Below are 24,031 nucleotides of genomic sequence, written 5' to 3'. Positions count from 1 at the left end.
GACTTCAAGACCCAAAGAGAATGAATAACTCATACTTGGAAAAATAAAGCAAATAAAAAAACTAATGGCGCTCAACAAATAAATTTTCGCTTAAGGCAATGGTAAAAGAAAATTATCATGCGTTTAGCAGTGAAATACATGCTAACCCTTTACATTATTCGATGACCCTTTATCATATTTTTTATTTAATGCTAGGCACTAACTTTAATTAAAAACCTTAGAATAAGTATATCGGCAAGGCTAAGACAAGCTGGAACAAAACATTTCTTAAATATATTAATTGCTGTTTTTCAATTATGTCTTTGACTTTAAAAGACTTTAATTACATGCATTTTAAATTACATACATATCTACAAATATTCTGTCAGGCTGCGAGCTAAAAATGTAACCGCAATTAAAAAATAATTTACTTTTCTTCATTTCAAAAGTATCAAAAACAAATTGCTTTAATCTATTAAGTACTGCTTTTTTCTAATTAAAGAGGATTAATTACATTCCTTTCAAGTTTCATAAATAACCAACTGCATATAGTAGTTTATGAAACCGCAAGTTGTAACTTGAAATGGATTAAAAACTAGCGATCATGTCATTTCATAATGTGAAAAGAAAAAGAAAAATGATTTAAACCTTGACTTTTCTTAACTTCTACTAATCGACCTGAACAGATACTGAAGAACAGGATAAAACTAAAGCAGGATAACAGATACTTTAAGAACATGATAAAACTAAAATGTATAATATACACATTACTGTAAAATAGATACTGATACTTTAAGAACAGGAACTATAGAGTATATGCAATAAATAAAAAATACGTAATCAGAGATGATTAAAGCAGCATTTATTACGTTTAAGTATGTAATGCGATGTACTGCCTGCAGAATTCAGAACGTTTCGGAAAGGCTACACTTGTTGTTTTAATGTGTATCCTACAAAGACAATGATAAGTCCTGAAAAATGCTACATTTCAGGAGAAAATAGCTTATTAACCAAACTGCAAAAAATTTTATAAGTTTTCAAAATTTTAGTATCCTAAATAATTGAATAATTACTAATCTCTTTTTGCCTACTTCATTTATGGTCGTGTCTATTGACTGGTGTCTAGAATGCATTCATAAATTTAAGCTTGAATCATATTATTCTCTTATGTCAGCAGCTTACGCAAAAGGAATTTCAATGCATTTCTTGCTTATTTAAATGCGTCTTCAAAGTGATTATACCTCATTTTTTTCTTGTGTTGAGGATGAGATATTTTACGTATTTATTAAGGTGATAACTATTAAAAGCAAAAAATTGCGAAAGCTTTCAAAGCAAAATCTTTCATCTTTTGAAAAAATAAATAGTTATCATTCCATGTTCTATGAATACATCATCTTTTGATACTAACATCATCCTTGTGGAATATTTTTCAACCAAGACATTTACATACTGCTGCCGGAAAAGGGGGAGGGAAACAGTCTGGACTCCGTGAATTTTAAAATTTTATTGAGAAACGTGGCTCATGGAAAAGAATGAAATGCAACTTTTGTTTATTTTACATGCAAAAACGAAAATTGAAGAATAACTTAATACATGTCCTGATCTTACTTGGGCGTTTTCGATTATCTGAAACTAACATTTAGGGCAAAAGATATTTTTTTTCGCAACGTTTACCAGATTGATTCCGCAGCAGCAAGGGAAGTGTAGATTATACGGGGCTTTGTGTTCTAAGCTCTTACAGTTTGTTGCTTATAAAGTGATGTACTTACGTAAACATCACACCTTATTCAAAAGGTAAGACCTTCTTTCTACAGCAGAGAGTAAAGCTCTGATTCTACTTCCCTTTATTCAAATCACTGCAAAATATCATTAGATCTAAAAGATGTTATTTTATGTTTTCTATAAGAATAATAACCATAATACTGAATATATTCATTAGACGTATATATATTAGGTCTTTTATCGTTTCTTCTTTTTTACTTTAATTAGTTAATTATATATATAAGACAGAAGGATAGATATCCATAGAAATTATAATGACACTGAAGCTCTTATTACGTATATTGTCATACTGCATATTTTTTTAATCGAACACAGCAAAGCACACGGATTTTATCTGCATAAGAGAAAAGGATGCTTTCGTGGAGGTCTTCTAAAGGAAAAATGACTTGCTTATAGACATATAGATATTTACATGTGTGCCAGTGTATATGTATATATATATAGAGAGAGAGAAAGACAGACAAGTCGACATGCAGGCAAATAGACAGAAGCACTTCGAAAAGCTAAAACTGCATGAACCAGATTGGGGGGGGCGAATCTTAGAGAGAAAAGTTAACAACAGTTTTGATTTTTATATTTCCACATTCATTTCGATATATCGAAAATCTATGTGTACAGCGTTTGCTTGATTTGTATTTCTTTTGATTTTTATGCATATACCAGGGGTGGCCAATGTGCGGCTCCCGAGCCTGATATGGCTCTCGCAGGCAATTTGTGCGGCTCGTGTATATAAAATATATGTATGAAAAATGGTAAACTAAAACACTATGCAGTGTCCAAAAAGAAGTAATTAATTAGGTTAGACCCTTTTTAGAAAGTTATCAGGGATTTCTTTATTTTAAAACCTCCTTCACTACTTCTATAATGATGTAAATATGAACTTGTGGTTTTCAGAAAATCTAGATGCGGCTTTCGAACATTCCTTAATTCAAACGTGCGGCTCTTACTGATGTGAAGTTTGGCCAACCCTGGTATATGCATATAAGGAACTCACAAGTAAATAAATACAGATTTAATTATGTATTAGTTAGAATTTAATTATGTATTAGTTAGAATTTAATTATGTATTAGTTAGAATTTAATTATGTATTAGTTAGAATTTAATTATGTAGAAAAGGAAGAATGCGCATCCACACGCATATATATATATATATAGAGAGAGAGAGAGAGAAAGATAAAACAAAAGAATGAGATAAAGAGAATGTAAGTCAACTGAAAGTGGAAAATTTTAAACACATGAAAAATATTAGAAATTTTAGGAATCAAAACAAAAAAATTTAAGACAGCTATTGCCTACTAAATACGCGTTTAGAGGTTGTAAATAACAGATATTAGTTACAAAAAATAACAAGACATTTTATATCAATAAATTTAAGAAATAGCTCATAGTCTTCTTTTGCATAAAGATAATCAAAATTCTATTGAAAGACAATGAAATAAGTGCCAAAACTTTCGCTGAAAGAAAAAAGTTTTTGCTTTTGTTCATTTAATAAGTATTCTGGTCTTTTATCCATTCTATTTTTATTCGTTTCATATCAGTTTAAAATAACCTAATAAAAAACCAACATATTAAAGTCTCTTTTCTGGAAGGTAAAGTGAATTCGTTAATATTTAAGATACTGAATCATTTTCTTTTCGCATTTAAAATTAAAATAATAGTTAAAGCATTTTACAGGTTAATAGCTGATCTCAAATTAATTTCAATTCATTATTAATTTTACATAGAATTCCTAAACATTAAATGACTTTTCTGTCTCCGTATCTTTATAGATAAATGAGCGTACAATAAATAACTTCTCAAGTTACATCATATTTTGGTTTTTATGAATTGTTAGAATCTTTTAGTTACTTTTCTAATATTACAATTATGCTACATGGACAATGATAGGTAATAAATAATGTGGCTGCGAAATGCCGTCATCCCAGAGAGAGAAATGTCGGTAAAAATGATGCACAGGAGTTACGCGTTAGCTAATGTACGCATTTAAGAGATTCCGTATAATATTCATAATATCTGTGAAATTCAAATGAAAGAGTGTAATCTTAATTAAGCAAATTATTATTCGTAAGATCCATAGTATTCACAAATGTTAATATCTAATTCAAGTAATTTGCTTAGTTTGAATTATCAATCATGCTTACATACTTTCAAGATCTCAGGTAAACGCTCAGTTTAACAGCAGATATGTAGTCAAGAAACTCGGAGATAATAAGCTTACTAACAATGATTATACATAATAATTTTCTTGTTCAGTTTCAAATCAGAACTTGATAGTACGATCTGAAACATCTAGCAAAGAGACTCTATGCGATCTCCTTAGGGAGGTCTTAATTCTACTATATCTTCCAAGTATGAAAAAAAAGTTCAAATGAATAGAGACAAACTTTGAATATGCGTAATTATCAAAGGGCTAAGCCATGAATATGTCATATTAACCATAATTCTAGCGAAACAATGTTAAAATCATAGTAAACTATACATATTTTTTTAAAAAATTCTATCTTCCTTCGAATCATTGAACGTAAATATTGGTTTATTTTCTAATTAAAGCTAAAGCAAGATAATTAAAATATAATATGTAGAAACTTAATATAAATCGCAAATAATACTTCAAGACTGAAGAAATTTATGTAAAAGCAGCCGAAAATTTCGAGATAATGAATCTTATTCAGCTTATCCACAATTAATCTTGATCAAAATTGCGAATGAAAGAAAAACTAAGATTACATATGTAAAGATAGGTAAAATAACTGAATTTCTTAATTTATTTCTTTAGATAGATATGTATGAAAACGATCGAAAGTGAAAAGGAATATTTCACAACATTCTCGCTTCTCTTCTTCAACATATATTCGAAGAGAAATACATGAGAAAAACGAACTCTTAAATGTAGAAATTAAAAGCATTAAGTAAAATAAATAAATAAATAAAAATTTTCCACCTAAGTTGCTCTTTCTCAAAGCCTTTGCTAAGTTTTTTTTTTTTTTTCCTTTCTTTGTTGACATTCTAACAGCATTTCAAACCAGCTTTTGATTAGCCCAGAGTTTTCTCTTAAGGGAAGAGAGTACTTTTGCAGTCGTTACTGTAGCTTTTATTTCTTCAGTGAAACGATAAAACGTTGAATCGAAAGAAGTACAACACAGCGTAAATACTTATTTGTTGAATGCTTGGAGCTGTATGTATCACATCGCTAACGCCTCATTTACATCAAATGAGTTTGAAACCAGCATTTGAGAAAGTGAAAAATAAGAAAATACAACTTACATAAAAGATAGGTAAAAAAACTGACGCAACTCGGAACATTTTTTCATCTCTTTAAAATCGTTTTTTGTACCAATATATATATATTTATATAAGCTTAAAGCATCTACAGTAAAAGTAAACTGGAGTCAAAGCAAGGCAATTCCTCAATATTAATAATTGCATCCTTGTATAAGAGGTTTAACTTAATTGTTTAGATATTGTGTCAAACCTCTTATACAAGGATGCAGTTCCAATTTACTTTTACTGTAGATGCTTTAAGTTTATTTTACTTCAATCCTGCAGCTATAACGCAGGACGGGTAAAAAAAAAAAAAAAAAAAAAAAAAAAAAAAAAAAAAAAAAAATGTTTTTAATTTTTGCCTCTTATTAAGTTTCTTTATACCTCTTTTTAAGTTTTAATTTATCCAGATAAATTAATCCATTTAACTATAGGGAATGATTATCGTTTACTCTTTAAGATTGGTTAAGTATAACGTTGTTTTTAACTTTTTAGGATGACTTCCATTTATTATGACTAATGAAACAAAATATGCTTAGAGAAAGTCCATATTACACTATCGTCAGAATACATTTAAAAGAAAAAGTTAGTTTTGAAATTACTTTTTTTTTCTTCAGAAATGTCGACAACATGCGTATGTATGTAGTGCAGAAAAATTTCTAGTTTACAATCATCGCCTGATTTTAATATATAATTACTGTGTCAAGTAAGCCAAAACCCACCTTCAAAAACTGATTACACTAAGCCATTAATTTACATTACGGAACATGAAATTCTAGATAAAAACTGTAAAATTCACTGATTAAAAATTGTGCAAAAGAGAGTATTAAAAGAATTAAAAGAAGAGAGAGTTAAAAGAAACAGAAGCAATAAAAGAGCTAAATTTTAAGTATAATCCGAGAATAAATTAATAAAAAAAAGCTTTCATATAATAACAAGCAAGTTTACTTCACAAAATACATCTGTTAAACACAGATTTTTTGGTCTATAAATGCATGAAGTATAACTGCTTTATGTATTTTATGGACTAAAACTTAATCTACATGAAATTCGACACAAAACCAATTTACAGACTTTAAAATTTTCAGAAGCAAAAGTAAATAAAATAATAAATAAATAAAAAGTAGTACAATATTTAATTTTGATAAAGTTGACAGATATTTTAACACTTCCGTGTTTCCTTTGTCTTCTGTGTAATCAGCAATTGATAATGAAATCACAACAATCTTAGGCGCCTTTTGTAATCTTAGTATCTGACTGTTTATTTTTTACATCAGTTAGACTAGTCTGTTGATAAAAATCAACATTTAAATGGTTAGTGGTCTTGAAAGCCACTCTGAAGACGTTGCAAAAATTTTCGATTTTAATTAAGGACATGTTTTAAGTTTTTTGTAATGAATTTCTATTGCTATGCTTTATTACATAATTTTCTCCCAGCGTTAAAAGTATTTGTTTTGAAATCAGTTTCTTAACTTATACAAATCGAGGTCCAAGTTATATAATTTTCGGCTTTAAAGATTATGCGTATCAAAAGTAGTATATTAAATATTTTAATGAGAAGCTTTTCACTAATTTATATAACAGAATTGTCAGTAAATTTGTTTAAGATTGAGAGCTTAAGATAAATGTTTTCAAACTTGTGTAGTTAGTGAATTTGCTTTCCGAATATTTAAGTTCTGACTTTAGTAACTAAATTTGTTCAACTTGTTGAAACTTAATTAATAATTTTGTGTTAACAGTTATAAAATTAAAGGAATAAAGCAACAATAAAAAATATTTTACTGAAATAAAAATTTCTTGATGCTCAAATATTTAATACCTCGGAAATCTTTCTTGAGCCTTAAAATGGTTCAAGTGTAAAATGCTGAGTGAAGCATTTTTATTTCAATTTTACTGAAATATTAGTTTAAGCAAACCCTTGTAATTAACCTATTATCATTCCCTAACTATTACGCATTGAACATTTTCGGAGTGCATTTTACGAAAGCAGGCTTTTTTCTTCGGACTTTTCTTAAATAAATACTTATAGTTTAGTGGGTACGTATAATGAAACAAAGAATGTGAAAGTAAACAGATTTTGTTTTGAATTTAGTTTTCCTTCTAACAGAATAAAAAATGAAATTTGTTTATGAGTTGCAATCAAAAATAATTGACTATGTACTTTTCACATGGATGGCCCAATTAGGAATTGTAAAGGGGATCGACTATTTTCTTACTTAAACAGTTTTAAATGAATGCTATATAATTTAAATTCAAGAAATGCCTTTTGATTTTTTTTCCTTTCCTTTCTTACTTCTTTTTTGAAGTCATGTATTTAAGGTGAGAAAATTTGTGTCTATACCTATACTGAATGTTACAGATTCACTGCAAATTAGAAATGCCTATACTGAATACCTAGTAGTCTGTAACATTCAGTATAGAACCTATACTGAATGTTACAGATTCACTGCAAAGTATTAATTATTTTTAATTCCCAAATAGTCTGTATCTTTCAATCCAAGTATGGAAAATTTCTGCATCTCACTTTTGCTGAAAGATGCAGATTCATTGCAAATAAGAAAAGTATACCGCTTTATTATTGAAACAAATTTTAAATTAATAAAATCTTGTTTGAAAATAATGATATATTTCCTCAATATGCTTTCAAATATATACGATTATATCCAAACAATGATTTAAAATGTTTCAGAAAATAGCAAGAACAATTCTCTTTAATTATGAAAATATTGTATAACACTTTTTTACTTCATGGTCAATTTCTCAAAAAATATTACCGAATGTTTTAGATAAAGAATTATGTCTCAATAAAACTGCGTTCATTTTTCAGAAAATGTTTATAACATATATAGGTAATCGGCTGCTATTCTCTAAAGTTAATAATAATAAAATAACAAAGCTAATTCCAGTATTAAGTTATCAATGCGAAATAACTTCTCTAGTAAATACTGCTTTCATATAAATAAATATAACAGAGTAACAATTTAAATAGTAATCATTTGCAGCTGCAAATGTAAAAACTGAAAAAAAAAAAAAAGCATTTTCCGAGGTTTTTTTTTTTTTTTTTTTTTTTTTTTTTTTTTTTTTTTAAGTTGAAAAGTGTGAACTAAGCATTTTAAAAATTCAAGCCTATTCGAAAGATCTGAAATCTGTGATCATTTTTTTAAAAAGGTATTTACAAGATTTCCTTAAATCTAGTAAGAGGTTAAATGGAATTTCTAAACTGCAATACACTTAAGAAAAACAAATATTTCCTAATTAAAATATCGACTTGTTATTTGCAGTGTATATTACGAATGATGGTTTTTAATTCTGTAGTTTATCAGGTACATTTTGAAAAAACAAAAAATTTATTTTGAAATTTTTGTTTCTGTCGTTTATTTATTTTAAGAATGTTCATGCTTAAAGCCCGGGATTACAAAGGCATGGTATGTTAAGTGCTATAAATTTTCAGTTCTCTGGCATATTATTTGAACAGAGCCCACAGAAAAGATTTAGAACGTTTTGAGTATGTAAATGAACAAAGGTTATTCAGAATGGGTAACAAGATATTATAAATTATCATAAGTTAGATGATTATAGATTTAAACCTTTTACACATTTCAGTTCCAACATTTAGGAAATAAAAAGAAAGTAGAGTAATTAGTTCTTTAAATTCTAAATTTCTTCACTTAAATAAATTGTGACAATATATATTGTTGTTTCTTAAACGTACACTAAAATAATATATGGGATTGCTCATGATAATAATGCATAGCGTTGTTAAAATGCCACTGGTAAAATTAAATTTCAACATTATCTAATCAAATTAAATAACAATAGCAAATGTTACGTACTGCTAAAAACGCATTTTATTCTAAAAACGGCTTATGTAATCATTTATACAATTAAAGCAGTGTAACACCAAGAAAAGACTTAACGTTCATTAAAAAAGGTAAATTGTAAAATTCAGACATTTTAGTCGACAAATCCGCATTATTTTACTGGAAATAAATGCAAGTAAAATAAATAATTATTCTTTAAGTGTTTTAAAAATAGTAATTAATATAAAACGCCTTAATCATATCTACAAGATCAGAAATTACTTATCTTACAGTAACAAAAACAAATAAATCAATAGATTTCAGTTATGCTAACTGACTGAATTGATGTTTTTTGGCAAGAATTCTGATAGCAAACAGAAACAAAAATTTCTATATAAAAAGCAATTACACAATTAAAAAATTACGCATTAAACATGTAAAATGCTTATAAGTATTTATGAATTTATTAATGGATAAGCTATTTCAGTAATCATTAAACATTTTCAATTTACAAAATAAAGAAAAAAGAGTACTTTTTTAAAGCTTTTTTTTTTTTTTTTTTTTTTTTTTTTTTTGCAGCAAAGAAATAACAGTATGTATAATTAGAAAATTAAAGTTTTCGTATTCTTTAAATATTACGCTTTGAAAAAATTACAACATTTAATTCTTACAAAGTGATGTAAACATTTCTTAATATTTCATTATCTTTATGAAGCTTGCAAGAAATTATGCTTATGTTAAGCACGAAAACGTTATTTACAATTAAATATAATATTAATTTACATATTTTAAGATCAACTATGAGTTTTTAAACGAAAAGTTAATTTATAGCATTGTTTAGTATTCAGTAATTATTTTAAATAATGAATGAAGAACCACTGAGTTAATTACCTACATGCCCGAAGTCGTAGACTGATGAACAGAATATATCGACGAGTGGTAGTACGAAGAGGCATCATTGGGCAAGGAGTGCTGTCCGGCCGGCCCTACTGGGGACAAGGGAGCGTACGCTCCATACTGCACCATGTCGTACAGTTTCATGTCGGCTTTGTTCTCGCTGGCAATGATATTGTTGATGGAAAATGGATGATTAGAAGGATTGAAGTGAGGATCTGTTTTCAGTTGTCCTGCGGCCAGCATTCCGGGGTGCAGGACGGCAGCTTCGGTGAAATTCCGCGGGTGGATGGCCGCAAGTTGATGTTCCAGGGCCGCATGGTGCACACTCTGACCATTGATTGGGGGACTGCAGCAAGATGGGTCCTCAGCTTTGCAGGCCTCAACTAAATGTGAATTGCTTGGGTGTGGGGTCATTTGGTGACCACCATACCCTTGAGGGTTCATGGCATGAGGACTACTATTGGGAGTGCCTCGTTGAACATGATGGTGTTGTTGCAAGTGATGCGGCTGTTGCTGATGGGGATGCGGAGACATTCTACTGTCACTACCTCCCTTGCCTGCTGGGGACGGGCTGCTGTTGCTGCTCTGGGAGCTTTTAGTAGCCTGACGGACGGCTTCTTTCTTTTCGCACTTGAACCTCTTTTGCCTACGTAGATAGCACCCGTTCTCGAACATATTACCGGAGTCGGGATGAAGAGTCCAGAAACTTCCCTTTCCGGGTTTGTCCGGTGTTCTTGGGACTTTCACAAAACAGTCGTTGAAGCTGAGACTATGACGGATAGAGTTCTGCCAGCGCTGCTGATTCTGCCTATAATAGGGAAATAAGTCCATGATGAACTGATAGATTTCGCTGAGAGTCAGCATTTTGCTGGGACTGTTTTGGATCGCCATCGTGATTAAAGAGATGTAGGAATACGGGGGTTTAGCATGAGAATAACTCCTACGGTAGGTTTTATCTGCCCTGGCCCTTTGTAAGGCTGCAGTGGCTGCGCTTGCGGATCCATCCCCCGCTCCTCCATGGCCTCCGAAATCACGCCCGGCAGCAGCTACGAGAGGTGCATTCATACTTCCTAAGCCTGTCATAGATCCCATGCAAGCCGGTGAAGTCATACCGTTCATACTCTGATTGAGGGAGTTCATGCCACCCAGAGGGGTCATGGCTGTCATCGTCGGAGACATACACGTTCCAGCAGTGCCTCCGACGCCCATGCCCATGCCAGCAGTGGGACCCATGCCTCCCATCGCCGATGCGGACATCATATTGGTGCCAAAACTTTGCGGTGAATAGTTCATACCCGCCATACTCATGGATGATGCCGTTGCACTATTCATACTGTAACTGTTGCTCATGGCACTCATGGGTTGCATCGTGCCCATGCTACAACTGGAGTCCGGATAACCCTTATGGCTAAGCATCATGACGAAAGCAGTTTGTATTAAAAATCACCACACAAATGGATAAAATCGAAATTACGAAACACGTGGCATTTGGCTTGAAATTAGTAATCGAATCATAAAGCGCGGATCCGACCGCTGACCCCGTCGGCCTGGGTCGAGACCACGTGCGCTGACCGTGTAAACACTCAAGCTACAAACGGCTGGCTAAGGCAAAGTGAGTGACTTTTCCAATCCTGAGCACTCGTGGAAGCGCTCCGGCTAAACTCCGAGCGTGGAGTGTCAGCCTTAGGTAAATATGGAAAGGCACACAAAGCCCAAGTTCGCACAGCTCCGCACTGGAACTACGCCCCTCTGCATGCAAATCCTCCTCCGGATCTGCCCTGCCGATCACTAACGACATCCACGGCCCTGCCCCATCACCGTGACGTAAGCGGCGCTCACCCAATCGTCTCCCGCCTCCGGTCCCGCCTAGATCACGTCCGGGGCGGGGTTAAGAGCTCTCCTTTCCATCTGATTCCTCTCATAACAGCTCAATGCTCTTCGTTCGTTCTCTCGCAGCCAAAGAGCCCGATTAGGCGTTCACCTAATTATCGGCTTGTTATACCAAGTCGGAAGTCAACACAACACACACTTAGAGTCCAATATGATGCTCTAAACTTTCCAACTACTACTGCTTTCAACTAAATAGAGCTTTTTTTTTCCTTCTCGGTTGAGGGAGGGGCGTGGGGAGCTTTTTGATTTTGCGTTCTTTATTTACTTACAGCTGTATAGGAAACTCGAGCGCGGATTTTTTCCCTCTGGTGTTTGAATTTACATTTGAATATGAAACAGCATCAATTTAAACTTTAAACGAAATCGGAATCAGGTAAGTTTATTTCTTATTTACATTCTACAGTATTGAAGGAAAATGTCAGGCATTTAATCTTTAAATTTATATATATACAGGAATAAAGAGGTTTGTTAAGTAGTGGTTGCAAGAAAAAAAGACCCTCGCCTGATTAATGATCACTTAAAATTCTGCGAAGAATTTCTTTTTTAACTAGTCGTAGTGAAGTTATTAGAATTTAAAGAAACACTCCAAAGTGCTCCCGTCGTTCTTTCCCTTTGTGAATACGACCTGAATCACTTTACATATTAAATATTAAGATTATAGAGTAATAGTTTATAGTAGTTTCGTTGAATAAAAATTAACATTAATTTCAAATCTGTAAAATTAGCATTTCTTTTACCAAATCAATTTACCAAGTAATATTTTTGATTGTTTTACATAAATAAATAAATTAAATTAAAAATAAGTACATAAATAATGTATTAAATTGAACTGATAATGGTATAAAAAATGGTTTAAGTATAGTTCGTGTTCGCAAAATGAAGAATTAAATTAGACAGTAGCTCTTGTTATTTTAAAAGGCAATCTATAATTCTGGCTCTTGGAATGAGGAGAATATGACTGGAATCCTGCGGAGTCGTTGCTTCGCAGACAGTCCAAAGTATTAAAGAACTTAGCTAAAGAAATCTAAGAAAATTAATCAAAACACTGAAAATGAAATTATCATCAAATTAATTTGATATCTGTGCCATTATGCTTTAGCATTATCAATTCTCTAGACCTGCTGAAGATAAAAATAATTTCGTTTTATGGATTTTAACAATTGCTTAAATAATTTAATATTTACTTTTTTAACAAAATCAATTTCAAGGTATTATATTGTACATCCAAATTTTTCTTTTATGGTGGGAAATTGTATTTTTGTGTAACCTTTGCGTTAAGTCAAACAATAAATTTAGATTAAAACACTACGCTTAATACTGATTTCGAATAATGGATTTAGCAAAATATCATTGCAAAAAGTATTAAAATAATAGTAACGTCTATCATAATTATCTTAGCACACAGACGTTAAAGATAGCCAGAATTAATGTATTAGAAATTAATAAATAAATTTTGCTATACGGCAATCACTGTTACGAAATTAATTTACCAATCAAGTAACCCTAACCAGTTAGTTAAAAAATACAGTTAACTGTGTGGCATAGCAAGGTCTTCAGTTAATAAAGCTACATTGATAGGATTATTCTACGCTTTCACAAAGTATATTTAATTAAAAGAAACATCATTTTTTAAAAACTCTCTTCGGAAAAATAAGTATCTTTATTCTGGGTGGAATATCGAACCCCACTTTAAGATCAGCTTTCACGTTACATAATTTCTAAATAACTAACTATGAAGAAATTTATTTACAGCTTTCATGTTACATAATTTCAGACTCCCAAATTCGAAGAAATTTATTTAAATTTATAAAATTAAATAAAAAGTTAATGTTGTGATACTAATAATTTTTAGAAACACGGGCCCACCAGCGGCCGAGCGGTAAAATCGCTGAACACTGGTAGTTCGGTCCGAGGTTCGAATCCCGCGAACGGGCTGGCCTCATGGGCGTTTTCGTGATTTTCCCCATGTGTAACGTGTATACGAACCAGTTTCCCTTAGAAAGTCCTCTACGAAGGCATCCCTTACCCTAGGCAGATAGCCCTAATGTGCTTTGCCGTATTCCCAATACACCAATACACACCAATTTAGAAACACGGAGAAGTTGAAAATGTGACCCCCATCCTAAAACATCTACTGTGGGCAGTTACTCCTAAATAATTGCAACTCAGATGCTCTATCTGAGTTGTAATTATTTAGAAGTAACTGCCCACAGTATACATTCTATTAAAAGTCAAAACTGGTAATCTTTACATCTAGATAAACACGATTTCGGTGCAGTTTGTATTCAATGTTTTACTTACAATGTACAATTGAAATTTTTATTTATTGTGTTATTAAATATTTTGCTTCGCTAGATTTTAGCAGTTTCCTTGCATATATTTTATTTTATTTTGTTTTAAATATTTATTTCTTATAAATTTTATTAGAGTTTCATAGCTTTTTTTATTTAATGGCATGCTGTCGAATTTAATAAAGTTTGTTGCAAAACATAAGTCATCAATAATTTTGAGAAAATGTTATTGTTAATAAATTTCTTTCGGCTCATTTCTCACGCAGTTAAAAGCGTTGAAGTTTCAATTGTCAATATATTTGAACTTCTGAATGCATTATGAGAATCCCCAACGTTAACAACCGTTTTTTTTTTTAATACGTAATCAACACTTGAGAACTTTCTTGTAATTATTTACCAAATGCCTTATTATCACATGCTTTTATCGAGTTTGTTTGTTTAATCAATTTGGCAAAGCAAAGTTGAGGGCTATCTACCTATGGTATGTTCTTATGGAGGACTTTATAAGAGTAACAAATATTGTATCAGACGCAAAAGAATTAAATTAAATTAAATCAAATCAAAACAGCAATAATAATAATTCAGAAATAATTTCGTAACTTAAAGGCCTTCGTTTAATTTTATGTTTATACATGTTAGAATAACGGTTTTCAAAGTGGGAATTGCAAAAAAGTTTGTAGTCACTTTTTACTTATTGCTTAGTTGTGAATTAATTTATAACTATTAATAAAAAATTAATAATTATATATGTTATTTCATTAATGCAATGTTTTCTTCTAGGAAGCTCCGTTTCTTTCCTCACAGAATGCCTAGAAGACGAGTACTGAGAACTGCTGAGCACTGCGCGTTCGACCTGAGTTCGATCCCAGAAGAACGGGCTGGCTCTATGGTTGGTTTTGGGAGTTTTTCTTGCGCGTAATATGAGTACTAGGTAGTTTGTCTTAATAAGTCCTACGTGAAGGCATACCTCCTCTTAGGCAAAGAGCCTTCGTATTCTTCGCAGTATCCAGATAATCTAAACAAGATTAGTTATACTCTAGCGGATCGTGAGAAATTGCAGTTAAAAACATGTGGATCACAAGGACATGAAGGTTCGAAAACTGTAAGTTAGATTTATTTTCAGGAGTGTGAATACTAGCCAATTAATACTTTAAAAAATTCTTAATAAATTCTAGATTATAAAGCAGTCTTACAGAAGTGCATTGAGCTGCCGAGCGGTAAAGGCCCTAAACACTGGTAGTTCGGTCCGTTTTCGAATCCTGGAGAACGGGCTGGCTGCATGGTCGTTTTCGTGGTTTTTCCCATATGTAACGCATATACCAACCAGTTTACCTTAGAAAGTCCTCCATGAAGGCACCCTTCGCCTTTGGTAGACAGCCCTCGAACTTTGCCATAATCAAATAAACCAAAGTGCACCGAAGAGTGTCCCTAATCAGTACACGTTTTATATAGTAGGCTTTACCGGATGAATGCAGGAGAATTTTATGGCATGTGTAATGTTAAATAGGAGCCAGTCTGCATTCAGAAATGTCCTCCACGAAGTAATTTTTTTTTTTTTTTTTTTTTTTTTTTGAAGTAGATAAACTCTTTTTTTTTTTTTTTAAATAATCAGTCAACTACAAAAACCTTAAGATGCGACCTGCTTGACATCTAACATCTATGAAATTACCAATGGCCAAGTGTCCAAGACCAATGGCCGAGTAAAATAGATTGCCGGAGGAAATGATTATTAAATATTAGAAATCGAAAACTAAGCCAGATAAAAACAACAACGCCTACCTTTCTTAAGCCGTTTGAATTCGAAAAAGTGGCCACTCGTTGTCTCAGAAAATGACTTTTGGAAAAGAGATAAAATGAGGGGAGGGGGGATGGATGGGAAACGCCAGCAATGATGAGTCGGCATGATTTTGAACAGATGATGAATCTGGACTAAATCTGCCCTAAACCGGCTTGATTTTTAAACAGAGTGTAGAAACATTAGGTTTCCTTTCTTTTTTTTTTTTAAGCAGGAGAGATGAAAAATGAGCAATGACCTCTCGAGTACGCGGTCGAGCGTGCTGACCACTACACCACGAACGCATGCCAAAAAGGCGGGAGAAATACCTTATATACTTCCCCTTTTAAAGGGTGACTGAGCATTAGGGGACGTAATTGCCAACCCCTAGTGATGGAGAATTATCATCCAACACCTTTTTTAGTTCGGGCGCCACTGTAGAGATATTAGGTATTTTTAAAGCAGCAGAATTGAAAAACGAGCAATGACCTCGCCGGGACTCGAACCACGGACCTCTCGAATACGCGTCGAGCGTGCTGACCACTACACCACGAAGACATGCGAAGAAGGCGGGAGAAATACATTATAAGAAGATGAATCGGGACTAAATTTGCGCGAAACCGGTAGTTCGACACAGAACCAAATCTTGATGAAACAGGGTTTTCGAGGTTTTCCTTATGTATAAGATAAATATGAAGTAACATTCCTTAGAAAGTTTTCCAATAAGACAGCCCTGTCTTTAGGCAAAGTATACTTCGCCATATTAAATAAATAAGGAAATAAACCCAACTTGTTTATTTATCTGATAGTAAACGTCTGAAAGAATGGGTGAAAGTCTGAAGTCTACGTATTTAATCAAATTTTCATACCGCTCCACTTATATTACTGTAGTTTCGGTCAGAATGTGTCGCAAATAAATCTAAAGCTTTTAAAAAAAGTACTAACGAGCAAAAGCATTCTAGGATGAATATCTCTGAAATAATTTGTTTGTTCACCAGGAAGGGAATTCTGTATCTACTAAAACCTTCAGATTAACGTTGTAGTCAGTGAATAAACCCTCAATGGCTATCTAACTGACCCTTGACAGCTGATTGTCATGTGACCTTCAAATTATCTATTGTTGAAGAATTGCTAAGGCACTGATTCATAATTAGTAAATGGCGTCATGCGTCCTCCTTGGAATAGCCTGTCCTTGTTATAAAATAGAATTAGAGCAAATATCTTGAATGTGTCCCATTTCAAATCACTCATTCTAACAACAGATTGAGAGAGATATTAATTGTTTTTCTTATCTTGCCTTAGTTGTTTCAAGGCTAAAAATTACATCATTTGTTTACGAGGGCAAATTTTAAAAGGGCATTCTCAGAGTCTATATATTTAAACTTCTGCGTTGAGATTATCTCTTATACCCTTTAATAAAACATTTGTAGTAAATCAATATTTGATAACTCTCAGGCCAAATCGTAAATATATTTAAAATGTTATTGATGGTTTAGCTTAGGACTTATCAACAGCAGTTTGGAAAACACGAAATGTTAGTAAGAAACGAGATTTGTTTTAAGAGCTCCCAATTTACCGACCCTTCCTAAACGAACAACTGCAGTTTTCCTCCTTGTTTACGTTATAATTCACATCTTCAAGGATCACATGACAAAGGAAAGAAGATCGCGAATGAAATTTATGAATACATTAAATTAGAAGAATTAAGTGTAGATTACGTTAAGTAAAAACATTAAAAAAATAAACTGAAATTAATTTTAAATTATGACAGTACACACGCAAGTTTCTTACGGTTTATCATCAAATGAATGAAATATTTGTCGATGACATCCATAACTGTTCCACTCGTATAGGTTTAAGTTGCGAACTGAAATTAACGTTATTAATTGCATTCAGGCACATTCGGGTAAATCAATATCAGAAAATGTTGCCAGTTAAATGCGGTTACTCTTTAAGTCAGAAAATTAAAGCCACATGGCTTAGCACGATAACCTGTAAAACATATACTAGTACATATAGAGTACTTCAAAAAGTTTTTACATCTAAGTGTCTCTTGAACGGATGCATGGTCATAGATCCTTGGATTTAAAGAATGATTGTAGTAAGGTAGGCATTTCACAGTATTGAGAGCTTTTTCACAATACCTTTTAGCAAAAATATAATAATCTTACACAGGCTTCGCAGCTAATGTCAAAAATATTTTCCATGGCAAAATTAGAGAAACAAAATAAAATCCTTGATATACGTCAAAATTGCTGCAGAAAATATGAAAATATTTTTAGGGTGGTTTTTAAGTATAGTTATAGACGACTATGCATGCCAATTTTCCGAATGCAATTTCAACAATGGTTTACTGAATTAACAAGCTATAAGGAGCTATATATATATATATATATAGCTCCTTATAGCTATATATATATCCTTATAGCTGTATATATATATATAGCTCCTTCGCAATATATATATATATATATATATATATATTGCGAAGAGGGTGGGTTGTATTCAATGCAGCTATGCACAAGAATGTTATTCTAGGGTTTCGAGAAAAGGAAGACAGACACGAGGAGAACTGGTGTAACACCAGTATTCGGTAAAAAAATCTATTTACATAAATTGCTTTCAAATTATCACTTGCAAAAATGCTGAAATTCAATATTTTACGTTTAGTAAAAGGTAATGTTATATGAGTCTTAAAAGCCACACTTTTCTTCCGGTGAAGTAAATTAAATCCTGCAATTTCGATAATTTTTGCAATCAGTTTTTTTTGCATTGGGGAACATGCAACTTTAATAGACAAGGAATAAAATGGAAAAATACTTGGAATTTTCTTCGTAGTTATTCAATATAAAGAAAGTTAGTTAATATAAGAGTAGTTAGTTAGTCGTAGTTAGTCAATATAAGAGTCTCTTATTCGATTCATTTTTTAGCTGGTCCATTAGTCTACAACCAAACGTTGATTATATATTGAACCGTTCAGTCTATCTGAAAACGCCATACAGTATAATTCATTACACCCAAATGATATCATATACTAATACTAACTTTTCTGGGCGGTAGTAGGTCACTTAGATAGCTTGTTTAAATGCATTCATTCAGACGGTGTAATGAAGAGGTTCGCCCAGACGGTATATAGCGTTAGGGAAGCCTATTGCGGTACAGAAGGGCCCGGGCTCGAATCCCGGTGAAGGTTTGTACATGTATAGTGTCCGTGCGGCATGGGACTACTCTAAATATGCGGCGAGTCAAAAGTGCTCTCGAGAGTTTAATGGTAGGGAAAGAGGGGTGGGAGACCCTCGGACCCGTACCTTCGGGGTGCTCTCCATCACAACTGGGAATGGAACTCAGCAAAGTCCTACTGTCACCTGTATAGTGCTCAAGGCTATTGACAGGCGCAATCTTGCATCCCTTGCCCCGAGGAATTACGTGGGCTTGTCCTGATGTTACTGTCAGACAAGTGAGATAAGTCACAACACACAGAAAGAAAAGGTAAGTTTTTGGAAATCCTGAGCTCGACAGGGGAAAATTAGGCTTTCCATGCCATCCAGCCATGTCCTAGCTGCTACTAGGATATCGAATTATGGACTTGTGTCCTGTTACAAAAGACCACCATCTTTTGGCTGAAACTGCACAAAAGGGTAAGTATTGTGGCTTAAAAGAATGACGTCCTAGCGACCATTTTCACTCGTATCAGTAAACCATATTTTTGCATTACTTAAAGACATTTTCACAGCTTCTGGGACTATTCCATATCGCCTGTGTTCACTTGACATACACCTACTTCTGCTTGTTGTTTCTATCAGTAGTGAACTCCGTTGCCCAGTTGATAAATCTGATTCTCTGACTCTTGTCTAGGTTAATGCTTTTCGACCGCCTACCATATTAAAAAGTCAAGGTTAGATTTTGTTTCTTTATTTGATTTGAGTCCAAATCAGATGCAGAATCTCTTGACGTGGTCTAAAGCACTGTTACTCGGTTAGGCTTGGAGAATGAAGTTTCGGCTTCTGTAATCTAAGCAACGTATCAGCACTTAAAGGTTTCTTACTGTTGAGAACGGAAAGCTAGAACAATTTCTTGGGTTCGCATCTACCCGATGCAGAGTGTTGTAAATTCCAGAAAGACAGGCGTTATTCCGAAAACATGAAACACTTTATTTGAAAGCCCATAAAACATACAAGGACAAACACAACATCCTACTCAGCTGAAGACTAACTTTTTTACTCTTATACATTCTAAAAGCGGACGTCATACTAAACCAGCTGCATTTCACTTCAGTTCACAACACTTATTATGCTATCGGCTATATCAGTGGGGTCTGGTTGATAAGCCTAGTTCCTTGACTATTGTCTAGACTTTTCGATCGCTTAAATGTATTCATTCTACAGGATGAGATGATCACTCATCAGTTGATTAAGACAACATGAAGAACCAACAATGCCGAAGTCTGTCGGTGTGGAAGTGTGAAGTAGAGCAAAGCAAGTTTATCAACACTTATCATACTTTCATTATATCTTGCTCGAAGATATCCATTGGATATAGTATTCATGTCATTGGCAAAAGCTTTGACCACCATACAGGTGCCAGTAAGACTTCGCTCAGTTCCACCCCCAATTTTGATGGAGAACACATAGTTCGGCGGTCTCCCAGCCCCTTCCCCTGCCATCAACCTCTCGAGAGGATTTTCGACTCGTCGCATATTTAGAGTTCCCTTATGCCGCATGGACACTATACATTTACAAACATCCATGCCTTCTCAGAGATTCAAATCCGGGCCTTTCGGTATGGCAGTCACCATCGCTAACAACTATCCCGGTTAGAAGGCGCAAACTTTTAACATCAAGTAAAAACAATATTTTTCCTTTTGTTGCTCATAAGGATATACATTGAAATTACGATTATCCGTGCTTGAATAATCCGTTTTAATAATCTTCCGCACATCTCCTAAAAATATCCTGAAACTGAAGAAGAAGAAACATTTATGACTTTCGAAAGAAATTTGTGATTTTTTGGTGATGTGAGGCTCATTATTACGCCTTAGAATGAGGTTAAAAAGAGGTTACTCCATAACCGCTAATCCCAGTTCGTGACATCTTAAAATAGGAAGAGTTCTGCCAATAAAGAGGAAAAATCTTGTTCAAATTGTTTCACGTGCTTAAAAACATAAATGAAGCTATCACAGAAATGCGGATGAAGAAATGCAGGAAGGATGATGGCATGGAATTTTAACAGATTATCGCATTTTTCATGCAATGACTCATAAGAAACCAATGCAAGAGAGTGAAAAGGAAAATCAAATAGCATACTGAGTCTGAGACGGTTCTTAGTCTGATGTTTCCGTAGTCTGAGATGGTTCCTAGACTAGGGTGATAAGCTGAATTCAGATTTACTGATATCATAGCATTGAGGAATTTTTACTTTATTATCTAAAAGAATATCTGCAGAGCTACCAAAAATTATATACATCACCCGACATCGAAAATGCAACAGCAAGAAAGAGTGGTCGGAAAATTATGCAGATTTCAGGGTAGACGTGCGTCACCGAGTTATGCGAATGATGTGAAATGTGCAACTCTCCAGCGCAAGGTGAAGAAGAGATAAGGGAAGTAACACGCAGAATGTACCATTTTCATGCCGTTATTTCTGTTAGGGTATCATCGTAGAAAATTTATTCTCATCTCAGAGGACGCGTATAATAGCAGAGAATGCCAGGCCGTCGTCAACGGAGGCAGTTCCAGCAGACAGAGAAAGTTACGAGGAGCATGGAGCTAAATTGCACTGTCACCTGTAAGGTGCTCAAGGCTGTTGACAACGACAGGCGTACCTTGCGCTCCTTGCCACGAGGAGTTTGGGCTGACTATACGTCAGACAAGGAAGCATTAGCAACAGCAACAATGAATAAAAATGATATTCACTAGAAGAAATGAGAAGCAAAAGCATAACATGTTTAGTTTAGAAATATTCACTTCAGTAAAGATTTGAAATTTTAATATCAAAGAACTGGAATATTGTTTAAAAAATAAAAATATAATTTTTTGATCCAATGTCTAAAGAAGACAAATCGATAAATTGTATGATGAAATGTAATTGCATATATATTGATATACCATTTCTTGAAATAATAAAAAAGTGCAAACGACTTTGATGCCAGTATCTTATCCATTAATTTATGGCTAAATTCTAATCAGAGTTTGAGAAATACAAATTTTGTATTCAATTCTAAAATGCTCTACTGTGCTCCTTAAATTTCCTTTTTGCTTTCTTTAATAAATAGTTATTAGTTGTAAAAACAATTGTTGGTATGGTCTTTAATAACTTAATTACTTTATAACGTTTGCATGCGATAACATGTCTTATACTATTTAATTATATTATACTTAGAAATCAGAAATCTTTAAAAAATTTTAAACTAGCCTGACAAGTTGTTATCACGTTTTAAGCTGTTACAATTATTGCAGTGAAAACTAATGTTAGCTTTTTATTTGCTAGTCGCTTTTATTTTAACAGCATAATTAGATCTTAAGTTTTCACTTTGAATTCCAGTTTGGCAGAAAGTGATTAAATTAAAATGGATCTTAAAAAATTCAGTTCCGAATTTACACTTTTAAGACAGTGAAGGAAACTGAATCCTTAAATACATTTCTAAATATGCGAGCACTGTTGTGAATTGATAAGTTTGACTTGAATACCTAAAGAACAGAAATTAATTTAAGAATATATAAATTGTTTGTTAAAATTTCATAACACTGAAATATTGATTAAGCTGTATAGATCTTGTATTACTTACACTTAATAGTTATTTTACCCTTAATAGTTAACGAACACGTATATTCATTTCTTTAATGCTCGTTCAGAACAAAATATCAAAATTCTTGATGAACTGAGAGACATAAAAGTAAATTGTAAGGAACTCTTAAATTGTTATCGAATGTTTTTTTAAAGAGTACTGAAGTCACGATGCAGGTACGCGTAGTTTTACGTATTTAATGCAGTTAAAATTTCTTTTCTTTTTCAGGCTATGCTGACGGCGTATTCGAAGAAACTCATTTTCCATCGTTTTTGTCGGTAATGAATAATTTATTGAAGTTTAAACTATGGATATGGTATTTTTTAAACTTAAGATAACGCAACTGCTAAAGTTTCATTCCAGGAAATGAAACCTCATTCTTCACTGCAACCGGAAGCTCTAAATCTGAAGGGTTGAACTTGTGGCACCTTTCCATTTCCGTCACCGCCAAGAGTATACAGATTTCTTCATGAAAAGAACGTGGAAAACGACGAATTTTTGTTTTATCAAAATATTTCACTCAGTTTCAGAATTTCATCGAAGAACAGACCTTTTGCGATAATGTTGATAGCTCTGGTACTCCGGACAATATAGCAACAGAGCAAAGAAACAAACGTTTTAACTCAGTGAATGATGTAAATTTTTGCCTTTGTTAATGTATTCAATTTACTTTTACGAAAACATTAATCTGAAACCTAATATATATGACAATTAACACTTCTCTAAATTTTATAGAATAAAGAACGATATAAAAGGCAATGCATCTCACCTTATGAAAAACATTTATTAAAAAACGAAAACGAAAATATCTGATCATACGCAATTTTCTCGAAGAAACCTTCTGTAAAGACAAATTCTTTTTATTTTAATGAACTGAGTACATGAAATTATTTAGTATGCAAATACTAGTTCATGAGCAACAGTCGAAAAGCACACACTGTTATACCCATCAACCATCCTAGCAGGTTTATCGTAGCTTAATCGTTTCCTATCAAGCAGATTTAGCCCATTAAATTTCATCTGTTATACGTTTACATATTTGTAATTTATATTAAGTATAATGTAGCATCATGACTGGCAAAAAAAACATTGCTCCCCTTCACGGCTTGACATTGTCCAGTGTCCGAGTAGTATAAGAAAATCTTAGGTTATGGAATATCATTCACTTTGCATAATTCAAGTATTGACAACACATCACAAAATATACCAAGCCAAATACTGCCAACCAATTTTGCTATTATTTTACGGATTGTGTCTTATTTTGCGTTGGATTTTTCACGTTATGTTATTCAAAGGTTTTATTAACTTCAACGTTAAACGAAAATAATTACATAAAACTCTATTTTTATTTAAGGCTATTTCTTATTATTGATTTACGAGGATGACATTCTAATCATTTTCGTTGTCTTCCAAATAATATTCTTTTAACCAACGGCTGGCCCTCAGCCAACTTCACCTTGGCCACTAAGGCCAGAAGTGGTGGTCACTTTATTATGGTGGCACCCAATAGGTGGGCAACCTCTGCCTCCTATGCAGGGGACGGACAGTTACAACCTTGCCTTGTCCGGGACT

At 33.1% G+C, this 24,031-nt stretch overlaps 1 protein-coding gene and 1 long non-coding RNA gene across 8 annotated transcripts in view; one reads left to right on the top strand and one right to left on the bottom strand.

Annotated features, from left to right (window-relative positions):
* LOC118193656 (silk gland factor 1-like) overlaps positions 1–11,632 on the bottom strand; it is a 232,912-nt gene extending 221,280 nt beyond the window's left edge. For 3 of the 6 annotated variants that reach the window (XR_015039042.1, XM_085809385.1, XM_085809384.1), the window contains exon 1: positions 9,715–11,632. Coding sequence is in view for 4 of the 6 variants with exons in the window: in XM_085809385.1 (XP_085665511.1) it covers positions 9,715–11,139 (1,425 nt within the window). In the remaining 2 variants the exon portion in view is untranslated. The remainder of the gene's footprint in view (positions 1–9,714) is intronic. The other 3 variants (XR_015039043.1, XM_085809383.1, XM_085809382.1) reach the window with 1 other exon arrangement.
* A 63-nt stretch (positions 11,633–11,695) lies between these two features.
* Positions 11,696–23,817, top strand: LOC118193657 (uncharacterized). 2 transcript variants are annotated; one of them, XR_004758972.2, is made up of 4 exons: positions 11,696–11,983; positions 14,682–15,003; positions 22,688–22,737; positions 22,823–23,817. It is a non-coding gene; the product is annotated as an uncharacterized LOC118193657 (long non-coding RNA). The 2 variants fall into 2 exon arrangements; XR_004758971.2 differs by having other exon boundaries at positions 11,728–11,983; positions 22,688–23,817.
* The last annotated feature ends 214 nt before the right edge of the window (positions 23,818–24,031 follow it).

Source organism: Stegodyphus dumicola, chromosome X2 (genome assembly GCF_044657685.1).
Source record: "Stegodyphus dumicola isolate Sdum_Otavi_A_Nest chromosome X2, ASM4465768v1".
NCBI classification, from domain to species: domain Eukaryota; kingdom Metazoa; phylum Arthropoda; class Arachnida; order Araneae; family Eresidae; genus Stegodyphus; species Stegodyphus dumicola.
Note: the sequence above shows the minus strand (reverse complement) of the source record. Positions and strands in the feature narration are given on the sequence as shown.